The 26,087-nt window shown below is 42.2% G+C and overlaps 3 protein-coding genes across 5 annotated transcripts in view; 1 reads left to right on the top strand and 2 right to left on the bottom strand.

Moving 5' to 3' along the window:
- The window catches only part of LOC131455742 (protein unc-13 homolog A-like), a 30,535-nt gene extending 22,337 nt beyond the window's left edge, over positions 1–8,198 (bottom strand). The window contains exons 1-8 of the mRNA XM_058623512.1: positions 7,790–8,198; positions 3,676–3,705; positions 3,322–3,421; positions 1,765–1,882; positions 1,501–1,624; positions 958–1,028; positions 682–736; positions 218–247 (exon numbers count right to left, since the gene is read on the bottom strand). Of these exons, the coding sequence (XP_058479495.1) occupies positions 218–247; positions 682–736; positions 958–1,028; positions 1,501–1,624; positions 1,765–1,882; positions 3,322–3,421; positions 3,676–3,705; positions 7,790–7,811 (550 nt within the window). The 5' untranslated portion in view covers positions 7,812–8,198. The remainder of the gene's footprint in view (positions 1–217; positions 248–681; positions 737–957; positions 1,029–1,500; positions 1,625–1,764; positions 1,883–3,321; positions 3,422–3,675; positions 3,706–7,789) is intronic.
- A 999-nt stretch (positions 8,199–9,197) lies between these two features.
- Positions 9,198–14,160, top strand: LOC131455733 (BTB/POZ domain-containing protein 2). The gene is made up of 9 exons (XM_058623501.1): positions 9,198–9,757; positions 9,846–9,965; positions 10,667–10,823; positions 11,291–11,396; positions 11,498–11,695; positions 11,807–11,999; positions 12,489–12,576; positions 12,858–13,004; positions 13,123–14,160. The coding sequence occupies exons 1-9, from the start codon at positions 9,237–9,239 to the stop codon at positions 13,282–13,284; spliced, it is 1,692 nt and encodes a 563-aa protein (XP_058479484.1). The 5' UTR covers positions 9,198–9,236; the 3' UTR covers positions 13,285–14,160.
- Positions 14,161–16,224: 2,064 nt separating this feature from the next.
- On the bottom strand, positions 16,225–24,321 carry eef2b (eukaryotic translation elongation factor 2b). Of its 3 annotated transcripts, none has more exons than XM_058644591.1 (15): positions 24,187–24,321; positions 22,882–23,116; positions 21,485–21,699; positions 21,130–21,311; positions 20,815–21,026; positions 20,547–20,722; positions 20,287–20,392; positions 19,461–19,713; positions 19,146–19,341; positions 18,911–19,034; positions 18,573–18,815; positions 17,775–18,128; positions 17,507–17,689; positions 17,169–17,301; positions 16,225–16,890 (listed from the first exon to the last, which is right to left on the bottom strand). In XM_058644591.1, exons 2-15 carry the CDS (start codon positions 22,882–22,884, stop codon positions 16,697–16,699), a joined length of 2,574 nt encoding a protein of 857 aa, XP_058500574.1. In that variant the 5' UTR covers positions 22,885–23,116; positions 24,187–24,321; the 3' UTR covers positions 16,225–16,696. The 3 variants fall into 3 exon arrangements, with proteins under 3 accessions (XP_058500574.1, XP_058500583.1, XP_058500564.1); XM_058644600.1 differs by having other exon boundaries at positions 24,124–24,200; XM_058644581.1 differs by lacking the exon at positions 24,187–24,321 and adding an exon at positions 23,573–23,718.
- Between the last annotated feature and the right edge of the window lie 1,766 nt (positions 24,322–26,087).

Here is a 26,087-nt window from a genome sequence, read left to right as displayed (position 1 = left end):
TATAGAACTATTAAGACATAGTTTAACTAAGCCATTTAATAGCATTAAGTGTGTGAAATTGTACAGTTTGTATAACAGTGTAGTGGGGACACAGAGTGGGGGAAGCCCCCCCATGTTTACTATAAATAAGTAGCTAAACTCTCTATCTCAACATGTAGGACTCACAAAACATTTATGTACTCACTGTATGCACATAATGTACTGCATGTGCTCTTACTTTGTTGGTCTCCCCATAGGTTCCAATTACCTGTGATCGAACAAGAAGAAGTGTCAATACTGAACTGAACTGATGTCAAAACATAAGCATGCGTTCACATTATAGATGCTTCAAAGTTCCCAGTTGGAGCAGGTGTATGGAAAGAGAGCACAGAGGGAGTGGAGTGGGCTCCACCTGCCCAAGACTGCTGGCTCAGCGAGCTCAGCAGACCGGGCCAGGAGTCAAAACACACTAAGCATCCTGGAGCAGCACTCCTCCGGACATCCGATATCGCTATTGATCCCTTACTGTGTAATGATCCAGACCTTCTTCCCGTCTAACGCAAAACAACCCATGTGTGGTTACACACATAATGCACAGGCTGACCTAAAGCAATCTTATTACATTTCAACAGCTAAACACATAATTCTCTTGTTCAGCACAAACAAATGACTAGTTTGAGCAAACATCGATCAGTTACTTACAGCACTGGGTGCCTGGCGCACGGAGAGGGCGTTCCTGTTCTTCCTGGTATGAATACTGGAAAAATTACAAGTGCACATGATGGTGACTGAGAAAATTGTGACAGAGAAAAGGAGAAAGACTTAAAAACTATGTAAATGGTTATTATATTAATCATGACTGCCGTTTCAAAAGTAACATTTGATCTTGTAACGAGTAACATACTGTTTATAATCCACTTCACTGGGCATGTTCCTAAAATGTGGCTATATGTTGCGATATTAAATCATACAGCTTACATCTTGGTCCCTCATAGCGTTGAGCTGCTCCAGTTTTTTGGCCCAGTACCGTGCTTCATCCTCTGGGATATCTGAGAACGACAAAACACATAAACTCAGGAAACAAAGAAAAAGAAATCTTAAAATAGTTATACCACAAACACTATACCTCAATATTGTTTTGTCCTCTGTGATTCAACCCAACTGCACATTTTATTTGACCCAGAACACTTAGCCCCTAGACTTGCAATACAATATTGATTAGAGGAAACAGTGTGGAAATCACACCTAATCAATGCTGAGAGGAGGACAGCTTGATGATCACTAAGAAAGGACACAAACATTTTTCTCTCTGACATCTGTGCAAATACTGAAAAGTGGATCAGGATAATTAATCAGTCACAGATTGCTGGTGTTCATACATCACTATTAACTGTATACATATACACAATTTATTCAAGACTTTCTCCGCTTTCCTCAAGGCTTGATAACGCCCAATATATTCTGATTCTGTCCACCTAAGGTTGATTTGTGAATTTGACGTGACTATTGATTTCTTCTCACCAAGAGGCAGTTCAAAGCGTGTGTCAAGCAGCACCAGGTGCAGAGTGGGATCTTTGGTGCCACAGATCTCATTATCAGACATAATGACCTGAGAGTCGAGTGTGAGCCACTCCCCTGGACCCTCCTGGGAACGGAAAGATGCACAGATGATACAAAAATAACAATAAAGTCTGACCAACATCACTGCTACAAATCCCTGAAGTGTGTCTGAGAACAGAGTGTTCCACTACAGCATTTCTCAAGTGGTTGTGATGAGTGGCAAACCTCGTTTGACTGCCGGATGTTCTGGAGGGGAATCCACACAGTGCCAACCATGGTGTCCCAAATTAACCCTTTGTTCCACACCTCGACCGTCAGACCCAGGTCAAGGCGGTTGATCTCACTGCAAAGAGAAAGAAATATAGAAAACTAAGAACAATGTTTTTGATCAAGTACTCCTGCATGAGGTACAGTGTGTGTATTGGCTTGACTATTTCCATTTGCCTCTATTTTAGATTTCAAAGGACAGTATTGTACTTAAACTCAAATACATACTGAGAGCTGGGTTAGGGTTAGGGTTGCTAGTTGGTACATTGCTGTAGGTCCCTAAACCAAAATACATGAAATTATCTTTTAACGAAAAAAATAAAATAAAAACAATAATTTATATTAATGGGACTGATTTTTTGGATGATAATAACTTTGACTTTATTTTAGTTTGCTTATATTACCTAGTGTACTGACAGACTGTAAAGTATTTATACATATTACAGTGCTACACTGCTTTTTTTTATTTATGTAACAACTCTGAGTACGCCATCCACCCCCTGTTCCACTCAATTTTAACATAAATACTAAACACACAGATGAGATGTGCAGTAAGTACTTGTGGGCTTCACTGTCAGAAATATAAAACACATCTCTGTGGGTGTAATTCTAAAAAAAAAACTGGCATTAAGCATAAAAAAGAGAGCAGGAAGCATAGAGAAAATAAATGAGGGGAGGGAGAAGTGTGATGATGGCAGTGGAGCCGGTGATTGTATCGCATGCCTGGAGCGAGAAAGTGGGAACTTTAATTAAGAAAAAGGAGGACTGGAAATCCCATCTCAGTGGTGACTCCTTTTAAAGAGTGCCTGTTTGATTCATGGCTGTGACGGAGGGGGCACAGTCAGTCAAAGGCATCCTGAAGGAGGGGATGAGGCTCTCTCTACAGCCCAAACATTACATAACACTACTTTACTGATGCAATCCCAGAACAATGTTTCAACGCCTCCAAGCCTCACACAGATGCACAGGGCTTCGTTGTTAATACCACACTGTATCACTCTGCATGTCGGCTACTTGTTAAATGATCTAATGATTCCAATATTCATTCTAAAATAAAGCTAAAACAAATCTTGCTTGAGAGGCCTAGAGAGCAAAGATATGAGGAGAGGGAAGGGAGAATATGAGGTGAAAAGTGAAGTTGAAATATAGAGAGGAGGAGGGGGGAAGAGGAGAAGGTGGGGCTGAGCAAATAAAGATCAAGAGGCTCTGTTTAGAGGAAGTGACAGAAGAAAGAGAAAAGAGGAGCTGGGAGGTAGCCAAAGTTGGGAATAAGGATTAGGAAGAGAGGGGCAGAAGTGTGAAGCAGTGTGAGAAGGTGAAAAAGCACATGATACAGAGTTGCGGATGCAGGGAGGAAGAGTTATGTGGAACGCAGGGATAAAGGGCACTTGGGATGGAGGAGTGAAAAACAGGGAAGGAAGAAAGGTTGATGGAAAACAAGAGAGGAAAAAACACAAATGCACACAAGCAGTGGAGAAAAAAGAGAGCATTATTAGAGGATAATGAAGGACTCACAACATGAAGTCTTGCTCCCAGCTGGGCAAGTTGCCCCTGACAGCAATGGTTGTGCTCTTCACATTTTGCACCTTCAGAGTCACATAAGTGTTGAACTTATCTGCCAAGGAAAGAGAGAAGGACTGGATAAGTTGAGATGAAACATCCCTGCATTCAAAAAAACAATAAAGATCACTGGGTCCGTCCAGCAGGTATAATGGTATACTGTGCATTATCTAACTTCCCATGCCTGCATTTACATGCATTGTATGACTGAATCACATAACGTGTCCTTGGTCTCCTAAAGATTTATGACAGTGAGGCTCTCCTCCTGAGTGATCTGCCTATTTCTGTTGCCAGGAGGCCAAGTCTTACCTTGGGGTCCATCCAGTTTGGCTTTCTTCACTGTGGAAACACAGAGAGAGACATAGTCACACACACACTTTCTGCCATCTGTTTTTATTTCGGAACACTCCCCAGCCCTCTGCTTTGGCTGTTACACAAACAACAGGCAACAAGATATCATTCAAGATAAATCAAAACACACTGTATATATTTAACATGCTATAAAAATCTATTTACTATAACAATATTTAAATCTTTTTTTATTTAATACACTTTTTCCTGTCCCTGCATAAAAATGTAACATATTCATAACAAAATTGCAACTATGCATATTTAAACTACGAGCTCTACCTTTTTTGGCCACAAGGCCTAGAACACAAAGCAAACCCAACCCACAGTGCTGGAAACACCTGCAGAAAACCAGTGTATCTTAGTATTTGAATTCACAGAAATTAGAATTGGAGTGCTGGTATACTGTAGTAGTATGGTGGGAGCGGGTAGTTATTTATTTTGTATTTTACAGTATAATAAAATGCATTCAGATATGTGGATTAAAATAAATGATCTTTGAGAATAACTACAAGCATTTGTTAATGCCTAACCCTCACCTTAACCACAATTTAAATCTTAGCTCTAAAGTTAACCATGACGTTCTGCCTCATTAGGACTGTTGGTCCTGACAAGTGTCAGTGTCTATGCCAGAAAAGGTCCTAAAGAGGTAACAAATAGTGCACACACACACCAGAAGATCTGCACACCACATTGACTAGGTTTATATATCATCATGCACACAAGTTTTTATCAATAAAATGCAAATAGAAGCTCAACACACTATGTAAGCAAACCTTTACCTTTATCACCTCCTCAGAAATGTGTGATGTGAACATCAATTCATGACTTATCTCACAGTGTTCTACGCACTGGCCCCGGTCGCCATGGTAACTAGCACAAAATGAAAAGTAAAAAAAAAAAGTAAAATTGCTCTGAGTCAGTATGGCACTTTTTATTTTGTTTTGTTTCTGTTTCACATTGCTTTCACTTAACTGCAGTGACTCACTCACATCAAACATCACCTGCCACTTCATTAGGTACAACTCTTCAACTGCTTGTTAACACAAATATCTAATTAGCCAATCACATGGCAGTAACAAAACGTATTTAAGCATGTAGACATGGTCAAGACCACCATCTCAAGCCATTCAAACTGAGCATCAGACTGGAAATGAAAGTGATTTAAGTGACTTTGAAGCACGGTTGTTGGACCCAGACAGGCTGCAGAAACTGCTGATCTACTGGGATGTACATGCACAACCATGTAGGATTTAAGGAGAAATAGAAAAAAAAAGAATATCCAGTGAGTTGCAGTTTATGTAAAAAAACAAACAAACAGGAGATAAAAACTAATTGATAGACCAAAATGAAACCAAGCCATGGTATAATTATTCAGGCAGACCAAATCAGAGCCTGTTCCTTTGCCGAGCTTTAGTGTCAACACTCAACAACAGTTCTGGAAATATGTCGCTACATGAGAAGGATCAATAAAAAGGAAATAGTATATTCAACAGTGGGACGCTAACGTTTAATAATAGCACACAGTCATAAACCTCTGACTGTGAGAGTTACGATGAAAAACGTCCACACATCCTCAGAGACATTTTATCACAACTGGATGTATTGAAGCAGTTAAGAAGACCCCAACACACACACATACAAGTGCCTGCAACCCATAAACAATAAGCCTGTGAAGCACTGTATAGATTGGCTGACATGTAGGTAATAGGAATACCCTCATTTCAAAAGAGGTCCAGTCTAAATAACCATCTATTACCACCTGATTAAATGACTTAGGAGCATAAAAACATCAGCTGTTTTTTTAATTCTTTAATCAGAGTATGTGTATCTATAAAACCTACTAGTAAATTTTGTGCAAAGCCTTTTCTCTTTTGGAGTAGGTGCTTCATTCAGGAAGTTTGTCTGACACAGCACACGGCCTTGTGGGAAGTAAGCAGATTGGCAAGAAGGCAGACAAGGAATCAAGCAAAGCCTTCAGGTTGAACAGTCAATGAATGATAAGTAAGGAGTGGGTGAGCTGAGTTCAGCCACCCAATGTCAAAACCACAACTGACATGATTCAGATGGACAGAGCCCAACTCTGAAGGATCATATACACAGTACAGGCAGGTCTGCAGCAGCACTCCTTGCAAGTGCTGACAGAGACAGTAGTACACTTTGTGATTTATTTTCCAAATTAAGACAGGGAGAAAAGTGGACTGGAAAGTATTTGCAGGAAAGGGGGCTAAGTTTTTCAGAGTTAATCTGTGTCTGAATTCTGCTGGTTCTGCAGATGCGCTGAAGAAATGCTGCCTATTCAAGAAGCACAAAGTACTGTGGAGGCCAGAAATAGCTCTGGTCAGTTACGTATGAATGATGTAACAGGAACAGAAAGGGGGCTCTCTGCCAAGTCTCGTAGGCTATGACACTGAGTGTTGCACCCAGTGTTTATGAATGAAGAACACTGGGACTGACTCAGATCAGGGACCGTCAGTGGGTGGGCCTGACGGGACTCGACTCATACTGTATGAAAGGTAACTGTCCTTTTGTTCTCAAGCTCATGGAAACCCAAAAACACCTTTACACGATAATTTACAAACATATGCTCATGATGCATCTTGATTACAGTTTGATATATTAGTTGATCAGACAGAAAAGGTAATGTGCAAATATTATTTGAAAAATCCTAGAGTGGATGTTTGTTTGTCTCTGTGTGGGCCTGTGATGAAGTTGCGACCTGTCCAGGGTGAACCCCGCCTTTCGCCCTATGTCAGCTGGGATTGGCACCAGCAACATGTGGAGGATCCTCATCATGTGGAGGATAAAGCGGAAGAAGATGAATGAATGAATGAATCTTGAACTGGAATAATTGGCTGCCATTGACTGCTGTAGACGTCAATTCGACCATTGCCCTGAAAATGGCTGGCAGCCAATGAGTTAATAGTCAGGATATTGTCACAACTCGAATTATGCCTACAAGTGAATTCAAAATATCTGTAATGAAACCCCATACACATTAACATAAAAAAGTGACATTATTTGTCCTGTATGAAGTTCTGGATTTGAAGACTGTCATTATGTTTATCTGAAATGTTCATTTTGAGGGACTGAAAACTGATTTACAGATATTTGGCACACAAATCCAGACTAGCTATTCCATGATAAAACGGTTTGCCACAGCAGATAGGGTGTGAAGTTGGAGGAGTTGTGTGTCGGTCATAGCAGATGCTTATTCATGGCACGGAGAGCCAACAGAGTCAGCATCATCAGGTGCTTTCTGGGAGTCTGGTGGGCGGAGGTGACGCATCGCTTCAGGGAAAACGTCGAGGAGTGACGCGCACCTCCATTCGGCTGCGAGTATTCCCTCACGACTACAGCAAAGCGGCAGATCGGATGCGGTGAGCGGTGCGGCGAGCGGTGCGGCAGCGGCAGGGGCTTTTCCTCGTCCTCCTCTTTTTGACGACCCACGCAAGAACGACACACAGCAGCTGCAGCTATTCTTGTGAGGACACTGCATTGATTTCAATCGTTTGGACCAAAGCCTTACTCATAACCAGCCAACTCACACAATTCACATCTTAACCCTGACTTCCAAACCAAAGGATGTTCTGCATCATTAGGATCCGGCTTTGGTCCCCAGGATGACTACTGGACCTGTCAGTGTTTATAACACAAAATGTCCTGTAGAGGCAACTAAAACGAGCACACATACACACACAGGAACAGGAATAAGAGGTTTTCATCCTCACATACATTAAATGAACCTCCATCACCAGCATGTTAACGTCTGTCGCGCGCGCACTATCCCTCAGTCACGAACCTGTGGATTTATATCACCTTTATGCTCGCTGTCAAGATAAAACGCATTTATGAAAACACACAGTAACAGTAGATGGAACTAATATGTGATCGATTCAGCAGCAGTAACAGTATTCGCTCACCATCCCTGTGATTTAATGACTATTCAGCATAAACCCGCTGCTGCTGCTCGGTCCACACGGGCTGTCAGCCCGCACACACACACACAGATGCTGCGGCTTCACTCACTCCAAACACGGGAGCGTTTGTAAATGGAGGTTCCGGTATTTCTTACCTCCCACGCACAGCAGGGACATCTCTGTCAGCGGCGTGATGTAGTGAGCGTCCCCGGTTGTCCTCTGCTGCCGAGTGCTCCGTGATTTGTTTGCTCAGTCTGTTTGGTGCTGAGTTTAGAAGAAAAGCTAATAACAATAAAGACACGCAAGTGAAGCAGCCGTCACCCTGACAGGTAACGGTCACAAAGCAGCATCGTGTCACGGCGTCCGTTCCTCTGTGAAGCCGCTACTCTGACTGCAGGACCAGGCGCACAGGAGTGAAACAAACCCTCGTCTCCCCCTGTCCTTCCTCCTCTGCATAGCCTCAGTTATCCTCCTCCTCCGGTGCTGCTGCTGCTACTGCTCCTCCTGCGCGTACAGCCATCTTGTTTAAGCAGCAGGCGGGACCCTCCGCGCGCGAGGACAGCTCTGCCGCGCCGCGCTGACGTCACGCTTGATGAGTAGCAGCAGGGAGTGGAGTGAGGAAGGATGTAATACCAGTGTAATGTCCTCAATGAACAATAAGACGACGAGGAATTTCATTCATATTTCTCAGCGTTACAGAGCGTTTTCGTTCTTTTAAAGGAGGGATTTATTGATATACATTTAATATACAACACATTAGTATGTTATGCGTGTGTAAATGCTTTAAAATAAAAAAAAGGGTTTGGTTTTCATAGCAAAGTAATAGTATAAGTATTTTATAAGTACTTAAGGCAATGGGTCTTGCTCTACATAGGCCCCCATCTTGTGCTTCGATAGGCTTGTATAAAAAACAAAAACAGAGCTATGGTAAGCCTTTGAAGCTTGATTATCTGGAATTACAAACAACTGTGATGTAATTTTGACTATTCGTAATTTTATTGTGACTTGTAGTTGTAAAAACACTAAATGTTGTTTTACTGACCTCGAATTAAACAAGGAAACCAGTTTAATTACTTTATTTAGAACAGATTTGCAAATGTGCACTAAATGAGCAATTTTTCAACTACAAAATAAAACCACTAAAATGTTCTTCTTCCTGGTGAGCAGGGGGGGTCCAAGCAGCCACTTGTGCAGTTGTGTTTAATTGTGTAATTTCAGGGGTAGCAGAGGTCTGTGTGACTATGTCAGAAGTATGATGAAGCACTAAACACAAAGCCTGAACTCAAATGCCTGTTATGCCTATAATGTGGTTTTAAACTGTCTATATGTGGACGGAATTTTGAAAGGAACTATCAATTAATTTGATCAACAATTGCTCAAAAATTTGATGATTTATTTGTAGTAAATAAATATTTATATGATTTACTTATAATTAATAAATCATAAAGTGGTGTGAGAAAAACTGCCCTTCCGTAAACGTCGATGGTGTCGTGTATTACCAATATTAAACGCCAGGGGGCAGAAAAGACAAGGCATGCCCGTTGAGACTACCAGATATACAAAACGAAGAAGTGTGTTGTTTACGCAGACGCTAGCTTCAAGATGGCTGCGGGAGACAACAGTGGCAGGCCTCCTTGCCTTAATTTCTCCGGTCCGGGTCCTTTGGGAAACAGCCAGCCGAGCAACAGCGTTTTCTCCATGCCAGCCTCCAACGGCGGAGCGGTCAGTGCGGCTGGGGGAGCGCCAGGAGTAGCGAGGCGTCCCAACCCGCAGATTGGGCCTGGCGGCGGAGACAGCAACGGTGTTTCGACCGGACCGCCGCCGACTGCGCAGAACTCTCTGCAGCAGTCCGCTGCGACAGGTGCTGCGGCAACAGGAGCCATGGCTACCCCGGCGTCCAACATGGCAGCCACCGCAGCGTCAAACGCGGCTCTGTCGACAGCGCCCACCGCCACCCCGGCTGCTGCGTCAGTGTTGGTGTACCGAGAGCCCGTGTACAACTGGCAGGCTACGAAGAGCACCGTCAAGGAGAGGTTCGCTTTCTTGTTCAACAACGAGGTGCTCAGTGACGTTCATTTCTTAGTGGGGAAAGGGATGGGTGTTCAGAGGATACCTGCGCACAGGTAAGACGTGTGTCTGCGGCGTGAACAACACTGACAATATGAGCGCATGTTGCTGCTGCTGCTGCTGACTCAGTCTGTTCATTGTCAGGTTTGTACTGGCTGTGGGTAGCGCAGTGTTCGATGCGATGTTTAACGGTGGGATGGCGACGACCTCAACGGAAATCGAGCTCCCTGATGTGGAACCAGCTGCTTTTCTAGCTCTGCTAAAGTAAGGAGCGACATGATTAGACATTTTAAGGGAGGGTTTGCATGTCAAGCGATGCAACAAAGAAACGATGACTTGAAGAATTACTAACTGTTTGATCGTTTGTTATCTCATATTTCAACCTCCTACACTTAGTTATTATCGTGTTGATTTGCTCTTCTAGAATAACAATGAAACTATGAACAAATAATATTTTGGTCAGTGGACAAAACAAGATATTTTGTAAACATTGTAACTTTGTGGTGTGGGAGACACAGCTTAAAGTTTTTCACCATTTCATGGACCAAACAACTAATCTATTAATAGAAAATGATGTTAATTGATAATGAGAACAACAGTTGTTAGCTGCAGCCCTAGTCCTGTCATGTCATGTCTAGTCTTTATTTTGATTTGATTATGTGTACTTGTCTGTCTCAGAGCAACGTTATAAAAAAGAAGACAAGTTTTAATTAGATTTTCTGAGGATGTAGTAAAAATTGTAATTTGGTGATTTGGACATTTAAACAATTGTTTAAGTTGTAAGATGGGGGAGTGCTGTGCCACTGGTAAACCTGTGTGGCCTTGGCTTGGTGGAGGTTTCGAGTTGTTATTAATATATAAGTGGCATATTTATTGCATGTAAATAGTCAAATTTAGCATTTAGTCTCAGAAAAAGTTATGCTTTTAAATTATTACCTTGATGACACATTGTGGCACTCCTCCAGGTTTCTCTACTCTGATGAAGTCCAGATTGGGCCTGAGACTGTGATGACCACACTCTATACAGCTAAGAAGTATGCAGTGCCAGCCCTGGAGGCTCACTGTGTGGAGTTCCTCAAGAAAAACCTCAGAGCAGACAACGCTTTCATGCTGCTAACACAGGTCTCCTCCCTTGCACACTGAATGTCATCCTGTTATTGGCTTAGTAGAAGCAAATGGTTTCTTTGACATCATTGTTTTAGACACAAATCATAAGTCATTCACATGTGTCAAAAATGTTTTCATCCATGTGCACAATGCCACAGTTCCTTATACTGCAGTTCACATCAGGTGTGAACTGCACACATCACATCAGGTGTGAACTTCCCCTCTGCACTGTTGCAGAGGGGAAAATAGATATTTTTGTGTGATAAACACCACACATCACAGAAGATAGTCATATTTCTTTTCTGGTTTAGCAGATGCATTTTTCACTTGCATATTTGAAGCTCATGGAGGATATCGTTCCATATGGATTTTATTAAATCATTAACTTTTTTATTTGCTGTTGTCAGTTTTGTGAATGTGTAACTAGACCATCTTCTCATGTACAAATGCATTTCTCAAACTGTGACATGTTCTTTTTTCAGGCGAGGTTGTTTGATGAGCCTCAGCTTGCCAGCCTTTGTCTAGAAAATATTGATAAGAACACTGGAGACGCTCTTGCTGCTGAAGGCTTTACAGACATAGACCTGGGTAATTTCTCCTCTCCCATCCTGAGTATTGTCATTCCTTTGAAGACTGTTTGTTTCCATGTGTAAAATTGCCTTTTGCTTTTTAATCTCTCCCTCCTTTAGATACATTGGTAGCAGTGTTGGAGAGGGATACTCTAGGGGTAAGGGAGGTGCGTTTGTTTGGAGCTTCGGTGCGTTGGGCAGAGGCTGAAACTCACAGGCAGCAGTTACAGCCCACACCTGAGAACAAACGCAAAGTCCTGGGCAAAGCCCTGACACTCATTCGCTTCCCTCTCATGACCATTGAGGAATTTGCTGCAGGTAAATGACAGCGTTTCTTTACCTCAGTTTGTTATGCTGTCACACTCTTTCCCAAATGCACACCCCAAACTCTGATTTTTGTCTTTTTTTGTTATTTCATTGTGTCTAAAGGTCCAGCCCAGTCTAATATTCTTACAGACAGAGAGGTGGTAAGTCTCTTCCTCCACTTCACAGTAAACCCAAAGCCCCGTGTAGAGTTCATCGACCGACCTCGCTGCTGCCTCCGTGGGAAGGAATGCAGCATTACACGTTTTGGACAGGTGGAGAGCCGCTGGGGCTACAGTGGAACAAGCGATCGCATACGGTGAGGGAAGAGTCTGGCTTTTCTGTCAAAAATCGAATTCAAATTTAGTGAAATGCCCTTAAATTGATAAATGATTATTTACTAGATTCCAGTCTGTCAAGACTATTGTGGTTAGTGTTATTGTTTTTGGCAATAAAGAGAGGACTGTTGTTAGTAAATACCTGGAGTCACAGTCTCTACAAACCAAAGCCAGAGTCCTTAACTTTGATGTGCCGATAGTCTCAGATCTGATCTTCAGCAGTCATATGGAGTTAGTCAAGCCCAGAGTTCAAACCAAATATGTCAACAACAAGCTACCAGTGGAACTGAAATCAGCACCAAATGAATATTTTTGAGTCCAGGTTAAAAACTCTTCTTTTCTCATATGCTTATGATTGAGCACTTTTCAGGCATTTCAAATTGAAATCTTCTTTTCTTTCAGTAATTTTAGAGTAAATGATTGTTGTATTTTGCTTTCTGAAAATATTCCTACTCCCTGTTTCCTCCCAGGTTCTCGGTAAACAGAAGGATATTTGTGGTTGGGTTCGGCCTCTACGGCTCCATACACGGGCCCACAGATTACCAGGTCAACATACAGGTATGGATGCTTAAAGCTGCCCGTTCAGTCGGCAGTCAAAATCAAATCAAATAAAAAGGGTGGTTAAAGAGTTTAGTGACATAGCACCAAAATATTTTTGTATTAGGTAGTTTTTCCACAGCATGTGTCTCCACATATGCAACAATTCCCTTTCCTCAGTGCAAGAGGCTTAGCCTTTATGAAGCAGAATTGTATCTAATGGGTAGAATCTGTACATTTGTTTCTCCCTCGCTCTCTGTCTTGATGTTTTGGATGTTTATGCTTGCCTTCACCTCATGCAGATAATTCATACAGACAGCAACACAGTGTTGGGCCAGAATGATACAGGCTTCAGCTGTGATGGCTCAGCTAACACCTTCAGAGTCATGTTTAAAGAACCTGTGGAGATACTACCCAACGTCAGCTACACTGCCTGTGCTACACTCAAGGTCTGGTAATTGTCGTAAATAGAGTGAATATTACATATTAAACAGGATTAAGAAACTTCTACTATGCTGTTAAACTATATTACCATTAAGCTCAGCTTTCCCTTTGTCCGACATGCAGGGTCCAGATTCTCATTATGGGACGAAGGGAATGCGAAAGGTAACACACGAGTCGTCAACCACCGGCACAAAGACCTGTTTCACCTTCTGCTACGCAGCAGGCAACAACAACGGCACTTCTGTAGAGGACGGACAGATTCCTGAGGTCATCTTCTACACATAGTCACCTCTGACACCGCAACAATCCTCCATCAAATGTGACAGCCTGACACCAGCGCAGGGCCACGTCTCAGCATCTGTACTGGGGACTTATTTGTCAGACATCATACTGTTCCCTCCATATAGTGCACTACATGGGAAGACGAATAGCCGTGAAGCGATGTAGGCCACTACATGGGGCATAGTTTGTCATTTGAGATGCCGTCTTTCTTTCTTGGTGACTCCCTTTTATCCCTTTGTGTTGTAGTGATGCAAGTCTCAAAAAAACAGACATGACTGTACCTCCACAATGAAAGGTGAGAGGGAGGGAGAAGCCTCTCGGTTCAAACACAGTATCCTTGTCACAGCTGTGGCTGGACGGCATAAAACTTGACACTTAATTCTAATAAAAGCTGTACGATTCCCCTTTCTGTACTCCACGGGATTAGTTCGGAGGAGAGTCGTAACTGTATTAATGTACAGTTTATCATATTTGCCATGATCGATCTTTATTGTCTAGTAGAGACCAGCATTTCATGCAATTCCACATGACTTCTGTAGACTGACAGACCTCATAGGCTTCACACCGCTTGGCAAATTTGAACCAGGCGTCTATTAATCTTAACAATATGATTATTATGAGCAAATCTTGGGGTTTTACATACAGCACAATCTGTGATATGTTGTGTCCTTGCTTGGTAGTTGCGTATAACGGGGATACCTTGCACTTGGCATCTGTTAATTTGGTTGTTCTATGGATGCACACTTACTCTTCATAAGTTTCTATTTAGCTTTGTTTTAAAAAGTGTGGGCAAACGTTTAAGGGTTGTATATTAAAGTGGCATTTATTAACTATATATGTAACTTGAAATAACTATTGATTAAAGAGTGAGGAAAACTACTGAGCTTGTTTTTTAAACGCCCAATCTGTTAACCATAAATGAGGATGGTACGTTCAGTCTTTTCTACAACATTAACATAAAGACTGGAAATGGAAACAAAAAAGATTTTTGGTTGATTTTTGTCCAATGCATGAAAATTCACTTATTAGGGGTTGCTAGGGAGCAAACTAATAGGACAGCCCAAGAAATAAGCAAATATTCACATTTGAGATGCTGGTAGGGACGATATTATTTTCCTGACAAATCAAGATTAGTCATTTCAAATCGAGGGCCACATAGCAGTGTGGTCCTTGGTATGTAGCTCCCTGGTTCAAAAGCCCTATTTGACCAGAAGGGTTTTAGTCTGCCGGCTTCCTTAATCCAAAGATATACAGTGCTGTGAAAAAGTATTTGCCCCCTTCCTCATTTCTTATGTTTTTGCCTGTTTATCATACTTGCATGTTTCCGATTATCAAACTTTTAAAGTTTAAATATTAGACAAAGATAACCCAGGTAAAAACAAAATGCAGTTTTTAAGTGATGATTGTATCTATTAAGGAACAAAAATCTATCCAAACCTACATGGCCCTATGTGGAAAAAGTAATTGCCCCCTAAACCTAAATAACTGGTTGTGCCACCGTTAACAGCAATAACTGCAATTAAGCATGCGTGATAACTGGTAATGAGTCTTTCACATCGCTGTGGATGAATTTTGGCCCACTTTTATTTGCAAAATTGTTTGAATTCAGCCATATTGGAGGGTTCCCGCGTGTGAACTGCCTTTTTAACGTCATGCCACAGCATCTCAATTGGATTCACGTCTGGACATTGATGAGGCCACCCCAAAACCTATATTTTGTTTGTTTAAGCCGTTCAGAGGGTGGATTGGCTGGTGTGTTTTGGATCATTGTCCTGCTGCAGAACCCAATGATGTTATTTTTGTGAAATGCTGTGTTATTTTATGCCAGATGTAACGGGCGCACACCTTCCAAAAAGTTCAACTTTTGTTATATCAGTCCACAGAATATTGTCCCAAAAAAAATTCAGGGATCATCCAGATGTTTTTTTTGGCAAAAGTGAGACAAGCCTTTATGTTCTTTATGGTCAGCAGTTGTTTTGGCCTTGGAACTCTGCCACGCGTGCCATTTTTGCCCAGTCTCTTTCTTATGGTTGAGTCATGAACACTGACCTTAACTGTCCTTAAGTGATGCCTGCAGTTCTTTAGATGTTGTTCTGGGTTCTTTTGTGACCTCTTGGATGAGTCGTCGCTGTGCTCTTGGGGTAATTCTTGTAGGCCGGCCACTCCTGGGAAGGTTCCCCACTGTTCTATGTTATCTCCATTTGTGAATAATGGCCCTCACTGCACTGCACTCAGCTTTCCAAAACATGTGATTAACCACAGTTACTTCATCATTTTACAAGGGGGGCAATTACCTTTTCACATAGGGCCATGTAGGTTTGGATAGTTTTTATTCCCTTAATAGATACCTGGGTTATCTTTGTCTAATAATAAAATGTGTTTGATAATCTGAGACATGTAATTGTAACAAACATGCAAAAAAAAAAGGAAAAAATAAATCAGGAAGCGGGCAAATACTTTTTCACAGCAGTTGCTTTCAGAAATGTACTGAACACCTTAGATTCTTCAGAGGTTGTACGTAGGGACAGGATGTGTGACTGCAAATGTCGGCTGGTTAAACCTCCAGTTAAAGTCCCTGTAAGTTCATATAAGGACACCACAAGCAGAAACTGAGTGAACAGACAAGTGTCCTGCTAACTGGATGCTTGCCCCATCAACTGGATCATGCTGCTGCTCAAACTCTGGTGAATATTTATTTAATCATGTGGAGTTCATGGCTAAAAATTGCTTTAACTTATTTGGAGAATTGATAAATTTCACTGATAGCATGACTTGTGTTAGCCCTGTGATAGACTGTCAAGTGTCTGAAGGCACCATCATGATGGAGGCTTGACATCAAAGTTGGCCCCTAGTCCTAACAGGAGAATAATCTGGCCGTATCTGACATCTCACTCCTTCAATTTCTACAAGATGACTACTGGAATAACAGAAACTCAAGAGTCATTTTCATGGCGAGTGGAATGAATTTATTTTGTGATGAACATCCACTGAACAAAGTTCCAAATCCAGCAAGTTTGACATGTCATGTTTTCATTAATTTCCCCATTGACCCATTTAAGTATACGTTATTGCAGCAGTATCACAGTGCACTGTAGAGACACCCTGGCAGATGAGAGGATGTAGAGGAATAAAAGAAAAGGGGAATCAATAATACAACTGCTTTGATCCAATTGTTCCCCAAAACCCTTGCCCTAGGCACTTGGTGTTCTTTAGCTGTGAAATGAAAGAAGCGTCACTGCTTCCACTAGCAAAAAATGAAAACTGGAGCTTTATTTCTGCTCCAGACTCAAAAGTCAAAACACTTTGTGCAGTGTAATTTTAAGCCTGTTCAAAGATTGTAAAGTGCCCACTGGGTAGGGTTTAGAGATTGATTTGGTTTTTGTTTGGTTTCTTTTTTCAAATCCAGGTTCAGTATTTAAAGTTTGTCCAGGTAGTTTTCAAGGGGAGAAATGCCTTCTTTCAGACCTTTGCGTTTCCTAATATCACCAACAACTTGAAAGGGTTTAGAGGATGGATCACTGGGGTCTCCCTGGAGAATCTGCCAGTGGTCAAACACACACTGAGGGAAGGCTTGGCCTCCAGTGTTGCTGCGCAGGTCAGCGGTGAACCCTGGAGAATGAAAGACGGATAAATTGTGTTCTTTTGTCAGACGAGAATGTGAGTTACAGAGAAACTGGGACCATGTTCACATAATCGTCAATTATTATATACTGTCTACTAACATTATGTGAACGTAAAGTCTAAAAGAGGTCTTGAAAAGTGTCTATAAAAGTCTGAGATTTGGCTTCTTTAAACCTTCAGCTACGCTGAGAGTATTTATTCAATATGTATCATGCAACAATAGAAATACGAGCAAGATCATACAGGGAATTAGCACAGCTACTCACCAAAGGACTCATTGACAGGCAGGTAAGCTTTCACCACAAACATGGGAGTCCCCATCACTTGTGATTCCTCAAACACGTGACCTCGTTTCCTGTTCAGCACACCATAGATCCCACCAACCACCTGCTCTGGGCACTGTACAGACCACAGGTACAGGAGTGTAAACATGGTGAAGCAAAAGTGACTTGTAAGGCATTCTGAAACAGTAAAAAAAAAAACTATGTCTGCACTATGTAGACATGGATGTTAAAACTGTAGTGTGTAACTTTTGGAAACGTGTGTATTGACTTGTCCTTGAGGCCTCTCTCTTTGCTGTTGCAGAAACCCTGTGCACACGTACCTGAATCTCCACCAGGTAAACTGGCTCCATGAGACGTGGCTGAGCAGTGAGCTGGCAAGCATACAGGACCCTACGAGCTGTGGGAATGATTTGTCCTCCACCGCGGTGGATGGCGTCAGTGTGCAGCGTGACATCATGAATGTCAAAACGAACTGCACGCATGTTCTCCTCACACAGAGCCCCCTGCAGGGTTAAATCTGTTAAAGCGAAATCCGAACGTATGTAATATGACAACTATATTAAATCATAATAACAAACTGCAGTCCACCTCTTTAGTTGCCCACTGGAAACCGGCCACCACGCTGTCCTTGATCTCGTTGAGATACTGAACGCCCTTCGACACGTCTACCAGCAGGTTGGGCCCTGTTCCATCGGGACCGAAGCACCAGATTTTCCTGGCTTCTGTCACCTCCCACTCAAACTTTTCAGTGAGGTAACGAGCGCGAGCCCTCAGCTCCTGTCGAGCGGTGACGTCTCCCTTCTCGATATCTTCTGCCAGACCGTCGGATAAAGGACGGGACTTCATGAAGAGTCGATTGTGCTTGTTTGGGGACTTGGACAAACACATCTGGTCCGACTCTTCTGACACCGTCTCTCTGTAAGACACGACTGGGTCCGATTTCTGGGAAGACATGAGAGGAGAAGAGATTATAGAACCAAAAAAGGATAATATAAATTAATTTCTAGCCACAGCTTCCAATGTTGGTTCTTATTTTGATGTTTTGAGGAAAAATGGACAAAAAAAGACAACTTTGTGTTTTAATCTTGTCAATAAGAAAAATGATTCCACAGTTTAATGTTGACAGAAAACACCACTGTCCACATTTATATTGATCCCCAATAAGTGTGCTTTTACTTGGTTAATCTTTTGATTGATTTACGACACAAAGGAAATGGGCTATCCAAAATCCGTGTGCTAGAATGTCATTACAGTCTCAAAAAATATGTTTATTGTCACGGGATAAGTAGTTTTGACAAGTGAAGAAGCTTGATGGATCTGGTTTGTCCCATGTCGACTAAATCCTTTTTAATTCATTTTTAAATTTTGCTTCTTTGTCCACAGTACCTTCAGAGGAATGCAGGCGTGGTCCTCCTCGAGGTCTTTCAGGCAGATCTCCAGATGCAGCTCTCCAGCTCCAGCGATGATGTGCTCCCCTGACTCCTCAATGATGCACTGCACCATGGGGTCAGACTTGGCCAGACGCTTCAGACCCTCCACCAGCTTGGGCAGGTCAGCAGGGTTCTTGGCCTCTACGGCGACCCTGACCACAGGGCTCACACTGAACTTCATCACCCTCATGTTGTGGGCCTGCAGGCAGAGTGGCAACAGTAATAAATGACTACAGTATACATACACATAGTAAATGTGCTGTCATACAGGGGAGGATAAAAGAAATACGGTACTTGTTCAAAGGTGGTAATGGTCCCTGTCTTCACAAGGTACTGGTCCACGCCAACAAGACCCACAATGTTGCCACAGGGGACATCTTCAATAGGCTCCACATACCGGCCCATCATCAGAATGGTCCTGGAAGGAAGACATGAGGGATGTATGAATAAAACACTGCCAACACAAGGGAAAGAGACCACCGAATGCTTGGTGTATTTACAGTATTATTATAAAACAAACCATGCTCACCTCTGGATGGGTTTGATGTACAGATCCTCCTTCTTTCCGGGGGAAAAGTTTGGCCCCATGATGCGCACTTTTTGGCCAGTGGACACACATCCAGAGAACACACGGCCAAAGGCGTAGAAACGACCTTTGTCAGTGGTTGGGACCATCTTGGAAATGTACATCATCAGCGGAGCCTTGGAATCACAGTTCTTAATACCTGAGCAGGGAGAATATGGTAAGCTTTAAGTCTGGTAAAGACAAAACAAAGTACTCATCACTGGGGGGAGATGTAGTCTACATGGTGATACATGGTGCTGTGAGAAACGTTGTACCGACCCATGGCAGCCTCGTCGTCTCCAGGCCCTTCATAGAGCAGCTCACAGCGGTATTTCTGTGCAGTGACAGGGGAGGGCAGGTGGATGGTGATCATCTGGAGCAGGGCTTCTCCAGCAGGCAGCCAGCGACGCATCACGGCTTTCAGCAGAGGCTTCCCTTCCTTCTCCTTGTCCTCCGTGTCAAGTTTGATGTCCAGCTTCTCAATAAGTTTGGCTGTCTCGTCCTTTTTAAAGTTCATGATGGCATCAAACACCTGAAGAGGATCGAGAGGGTGTTTGAAACTATTACGGCATGAGAAAAACATTTAGAAAATGTTAATGTTAAACATTGTGACTCAAAAATGTGTTCGATGCTTAATCTTTTGTAGAAGGGTTAGGGTTATATCAGAGCAGTGAAAAAGAAAGGAAAGGTTTACTAAACCTTAAAGTTCCCAATGAAATTATATTTCCTTTTCACTGCTAGAAGTGAGAAATTAAATAATGCTCGTAAAATTTGTTGCAGTCTATTCACTGTATTTAGGGTCAGCTTTGGCCGGTCTCCCACATTATATCCAACTCCAGTCGTCCATTTTATATTTTTGGACAAGATAATTATTTATCCAACTGCAATGAAAGGGGTCTACATGTTAATCTGATATGTTAGAGAGGACATAACAGATATTAAAGTGATAGAAACAGACACTGTACTTCATATCTTAGCCAGTAGGTGGCGAAGGGATGACAATAGAAAAACATCAAGCTAAGAAAAAGAGCCAGTGTGTAACATTATAAAACATCCACAGTTCATGCCATTCATCAAGTAAAATAAACTTTTTCATTTCAGGTACCTTAAAGATTGGGTCCAAAACAAGTTGGCAAAAGGTGCGAGGATACTTCTGACCATCAGGTCCGGTGGAGGACTTTGTGAATTTCCCAGTTTTTGGATCAAAATATCTGAAAGCAGAAATTGACATATTTTCAAATATCAAGTTGACATGTTTGAGTCATTAACAGAGCAACGTATAGCTGCAGAATATGATGAGCTTTTTGAAACAGGTGAAAGAGCGATTGCAGTTGTGAGCGCACTGATCTGCAGCCTCGTGTTTACCTGTCTCCCCACAGTTTCTTCATCATGTCCTCCACTTTCTTACACCTGTCTTCTGGTGTCACCTGAGCATCACCTTTAGCAAACTTGGCCACATACATCTCAGCAAACTGCTTCAGGGTAAATGCCCAGCCGTGGAGGCCAGAGCCAAACCCAACTGTGCCGATGACGGGGTCAATCTGTGGGAGGGAAAAGTCTTAGTAACTACAAATCAAGAGTGGTATCAACCATTTTGGCACTTACATGTGTGCCTGCAGTCCAAATGCCATACCATGATGCTTCCCATGGGTCCGCTCTCATCCTCTCCATAGGTGGAGATGATGACGTTGACGTTCTCCACAATGCGCTGGAAGGTCTGATAGAGCTCATCCATCTGCAGCTGCAGCTCAAGCAGCGCACGGTCCATCTTGTTCATCATTAGAACTGGTTTGATGCGCTCGGCGATGGCCTGCCGCAGCACAGTCTCAGTCTGCACACACACACCTGGCAGAGAAATATTTAAAATTTAAAAATGGGCCTCGTTGAAAACACAAGACTATGTGTGTGTAAGATGGCGAGGCGACAATATGAGCTACTATGTAATTACCTGAGACACAGTCAACCACCACCAGCGCTCCGTCAGTTACCCTGAGGGCAGCAGTGACCTCAGAGGAGAAGTCAACATGACCCGGCGAATCAATCAGGTTGATGAGGAAGCCGTTTCCATCTTTGCACTGCTTGATAAATGCCATGTCATTATCCTCAAGCTCGTAGAACATGGAGATGGCCCTGTGTTACAAAAGGGGGGGGGGCAGGTGAAAGGTATGTTAATTGATGTGCTTATCACTACTTATGTGTTCATCCCAACCTTACGGTTGTTATCCTAAGTCATCAGAACCTTTTTTTATTGTCTGCACATAGACAGAGTTGTTCCTATACTGTGTTTCTGCTGAATCACGTACGTTGATTTGATGGTGATGCAGCGCTCCTGCTCGTCCTTGCGCGTGTCTGTGAAACGAGTCTCCCCAGCACGGGACGAAGCAATGATCCCTGCCTTGGACACCAGGGAGTCAGTCAGTGTGGACTTCCCATGATCCACGTGGGCAATCACGGACATGTTCCTGATGTTGGACTTCTTGTCCATGATGGTACGGATCTGATCCACAGTAAAGTTCACCTGGCAAGGTAGGCAGAGTTGTGCATAAGGATTGGGGACACTTATGTAATCATATTCATCACAAATATATTTATTCATGTCCACTACTAGAGTTTTGCAGCCGCTCCAAGAATATTTTTATTGCAAGATATGAAAAGAAAGACATGTTTGAAAACTGAATCCATCAGCCTAACAGGGAGAGTGGGAACCGCATGACCACTCTCCTACCTGTATTCTGATCAGGCAACAGCAACAGGAATTACTGAGTCACCACTGAATGGGCCAAGTCGTGCCACTTAACAATCTCAAGGCACTGGAATTATGTTTATACACATATGAATACGTACAAAAATGTATACATATTACATGCACTATATGTTGTTACAGTATATATGATCCATCAATCTGTCTCTATATAAACAGAAGTTTGAGATCAAAACCATCTTAACATTAAGAATCCCAAATATGCGTGCCTCACCCTGACTAGAGTCATTTAGTTTAGGTGGAGTTCAATGGAGCTATTATGCAATGACTTGCTATTGTGCCTAAGACAAGATCAACTGCCACACATTGATCAGGTGACTCTTGCCTAAATAAAGTATTTATCTGACACAATAATGACAAAAACAGATAGACAGTGGCTTTCACTGATGGTCAAAGTCACGGTTGATCACAGTAATAAATAATTCAAAGCTATTAAAAAAAAGATCCACCATCGTGAGTCACTTATGAAACACTGCAGCTCTCTGTGGGCGAAGGCCTACGAATACATAATAAAGCATTGTGTCATTTCCTTATGTGAATCTATAACAGTCATAACACGGGCATGACACCGGTCGCGGGCATGACACCGGTCGGGACGCGGCGCTCTTCGTCTCACGGTGTGTTCGGCACATGACATGCGAGCCACGGCAGCGGCACTGTGACATGTACGGTTCCGTTTGCGATGAACGTCACAGTGTAGAAGAGCGGGGCCCACGACTAAGGCCTCGGGCCTGCTCTGCCAGCCGCCACCGCTGCGTAATTGCGATGCCAACTTCACACCAAGTCTCAGCGTTCAAATCACTCACACATTCTCACAGAAAACACACATGAAACGCGTCATGACAGCCCACGAAGGGCAAATCCCGGCACGTTCTTGTGTTTTAACACACGAGCACGTAACACAATAAAAGAGCGCGTGAACGCCCGATGTCGACTCACCATTTTGTCGGCGGGTTGTTGGTCTTTGAGTGTGTGATGATGGGTTATTGTTCACGCTGCCTCCAGCTGTCTGAGGACAGGAGGTCCCTCTGCTGCTGCTGCTGCTGCCGCCGCGAGATGATGCAGAAAAAAGGCTGCTGTAGCGGGCGAGCTCCGACGCCACAGCCTGGTCTGGTCAGATTTCTGTGCGCACACTGCACTCTGCTGTGCGGAAAAGTCACTGCTGGGTGTGTTTCTGCGGGAGGAAAAGATAACGTCGATTCAAACTCTTAAAATGTCTCATTAGTGATTATTGACATCGTCTTGTTTTCCCCTCGGTGTTAATTTTCTCCAACTTGGAGACCGATGTGGCTTTGCGCGACACACCCAAACAAGTGACATTGCCTACAAATACATAACTTCTTTTTGACTAAGCTAATAAAGTGAAACGAAGCACCGCAGTTGCTCCACATCTCATCTAACAGTTGTTAAAGAGTTCGGCACAGAAAGTATACAGCGAGGCTAAACAGCGCCACGTTTGCAGTAACGGACCGGTGAGTTAGATTTAGCTGCTATCAGACAGCGTCAGGGCTGATTTATATAGATAACAAATACACAATAACATGCTCAATGTGGCGAAACGGCCATTTTTCCCCCACATGTTTAATCCTGAAATAGCACGCACTTGTTCGCAGTTTTATACTATTCTTACCAGATCTACTGGACCTCGCTTGTAGACCGAAGCCCCGCTATACAAAGACGAACGGCCTGATCCACCTGCTCCTATTTTGGAGATTTCCCCCTTGTGGTGGAGCAGATGAACTACATCTCTCACAGCACTCAGATATCAGAGCCCAGAGCAGAAATTACTTTGTGTCAACTACAGACTGTATAAATATTGCATTTGACTGTATAAATCGCACTTTTAAAATGTTGTTTTAGAGTAGAGTAATTTCACAATAAAACACAAAATATGGTATTATATTGTTTACGTTGACCAGTTGAATATCGAAATGTGCAAAAGCCAAAAAAGCTCTTATGATATCAACAACTTGGCAATAACTTTTTAGCAAAGTATAAACTGCTCATAAATTGCTCTTTTTTTTCTGCTCTTCATTTACAATAGAAAACATCATTAACAAAACTATGTATACTTTTAATGAATTAATTTAACATCTAGAGGTTTTTCATTTGTTCACTGATGTAAGAAAAACAAAACTACACACTGTTACTGAAAAGGTAGCCTGAAACATTAATTATTACCATTCCAAAACAAGCAGGATAGACAGTCGAGACGCATAAAAGTAAAACAAAATATGTCCGTACCGCTTTCTTCGAGGAAGGTCTGTATATCTTTCTGTCCCACAGTTAACTTCCAACTTGACAGGCTTCAAACTTTGCTTAGCAAAGACAAAGGGTCCTTTGATGACTTTGAACTGTCACACTCTGTCTGTGAACTACATCAAAGTCATTTTTTAATTAGCTTTGATGTACAAAGTGACATCACAGATGATGAAGGGACTGCAGTGTCCGTCTGTCAATCGCATTTTTGTCAGGCTTCAAACATGAGACTTCGAACTGTGGAGAAGATTGAGAATAATTAGAATACTATGTTGATCCTGGAGGAAAATGTGTGGTTGCACAGTTGCTCCATGCCAGATTAAGAGATTAATTTATTTAAAATAATTAAATTAAGTAATAAAAAAAAGTAATTGTATATTTTTTTTATAATACATGAAAAGTAAGACAAGTTAAATTAAATGACCCCTTATGAAACATCAAAATGATAAATAAGAACAGGAGGGATGACAGAGGGATGGGAGGGGGGGATCAGCTCTGTGTGGCTGATCAGCTGAGTATGTGGTTGCTATAGCAATGTCACCTCCTGAGATTAAATATTGAACATGTTGTTTTAGCAGTGCTATAATGACCACACAGTATAATTATTTATCCATCACTTTGTTGGAACAAACTCATAAAGTACAGAAGACATTTGACATCTTTTAAAATTACATTTTTCTTCTACAGGTTAAAGTGTGACCTGCCCTTGGACTTGAACTATAGCGCGACCCTGGCTCTCATCAAAGTGGAGTGGAGCCTTAAATAATGTTTGTCCCACTCTTTCATGTCGAGAAATATCTGCTGTGAAGACACATGTTGTTGAATGAGCTTATATATATAAGACCGAATTTCCATCACATAATTCCAATCCAAATGTCAATAGACATAAAAACAACTGAGACTTTTGTACAGTCATATGAGAGAAAGAGAAGACAACAGTTAGCTTGTCCACATCTGTGCTCGTGTTCATGGACCTTTACTCGTTGCACATTCTCTGTCTCCACACTTCAGCATGCTGTTGCAGTTTTCCAACAGCTGAGGGCAGAGCAGGACAAAGCATCTCCAGGAGGTCACGTTGGGACAGTGAGATAAGAGCTGAACGAGGAAAAGCAGAGTTAAACGTGTTTATAGGAACATGCATGCACACGGATATTTTTTTTATTACCCCAGGTGACTCATTTTTCCACACACTCACTGCCCAGAGGAAATAATTCTGCTCCAAACTGAAAAATTCAGTTTCACACATGCACATAATGGGCCCTCATGAGAGCAGAGGTCAGAGGAGAACCTGGCATCATGGTTTATTAAAGATGGGGAATATCAGACTGCAGAAGAAACATGTTAATTATGGTGTTCAAGGTGCTCCATTGTTAAATTGTCCTCTTTTTCCAAAAGATATAATCAATAAGAGAATTTTATACCACTGGTTTGCAATTAATAACCACTGATAACTTATCTATAAAGCACTGACTATTGATTCAAACGAAAAACTATTCATTGCACTGTGTAAACCCATTTTTTTTATGCCTGATTAAAAAGTGGGATTCTATTTTCTATCTGCAAAACTCGACATAAACTAAACCCATGAGAAAAACAAATACAAAAACCAACAATCAATCATTTCTGCGACCACGTCAACTGACGCTTATATATTTCTTCATTTCATTGCGACAGCAGTTGTCGCATTTTCAGCGGCAGAGCTGACCTACTAAAACAAAATATTCAGCCTGTTTCCAAGTGTCTGCAGTCACTCAGGAAGATGAGACAAGATTACTTTCATGTCAAAAATAGTGCCTGATTTATGGCACAACATCTTTATTATATTTTATGTAAAGCATCCGTGGGATGTTCACTGTTGCTCTGCTGCATCAAGTCAAAAACAAACG

This window comes from Solea solea, chromosome 1 (genome assembly GCF_958295425.1).
Source record: "Solea solea chromosome 1, fSolSol10.1, whole genome shotgun sequence".
Taxonomy (NCBI): domain Eukaryota; kingdom Metazoa; phylum Chordata; class Actinopteri; order Pleuronectiformes; family Soleidae; genus Solea; species Solea solea.
The sequence above is the reverse complement of the archived record's forward strand: the minus strand, read 5'-3'. Positions and strand labels throughout refer to the sequence as shown.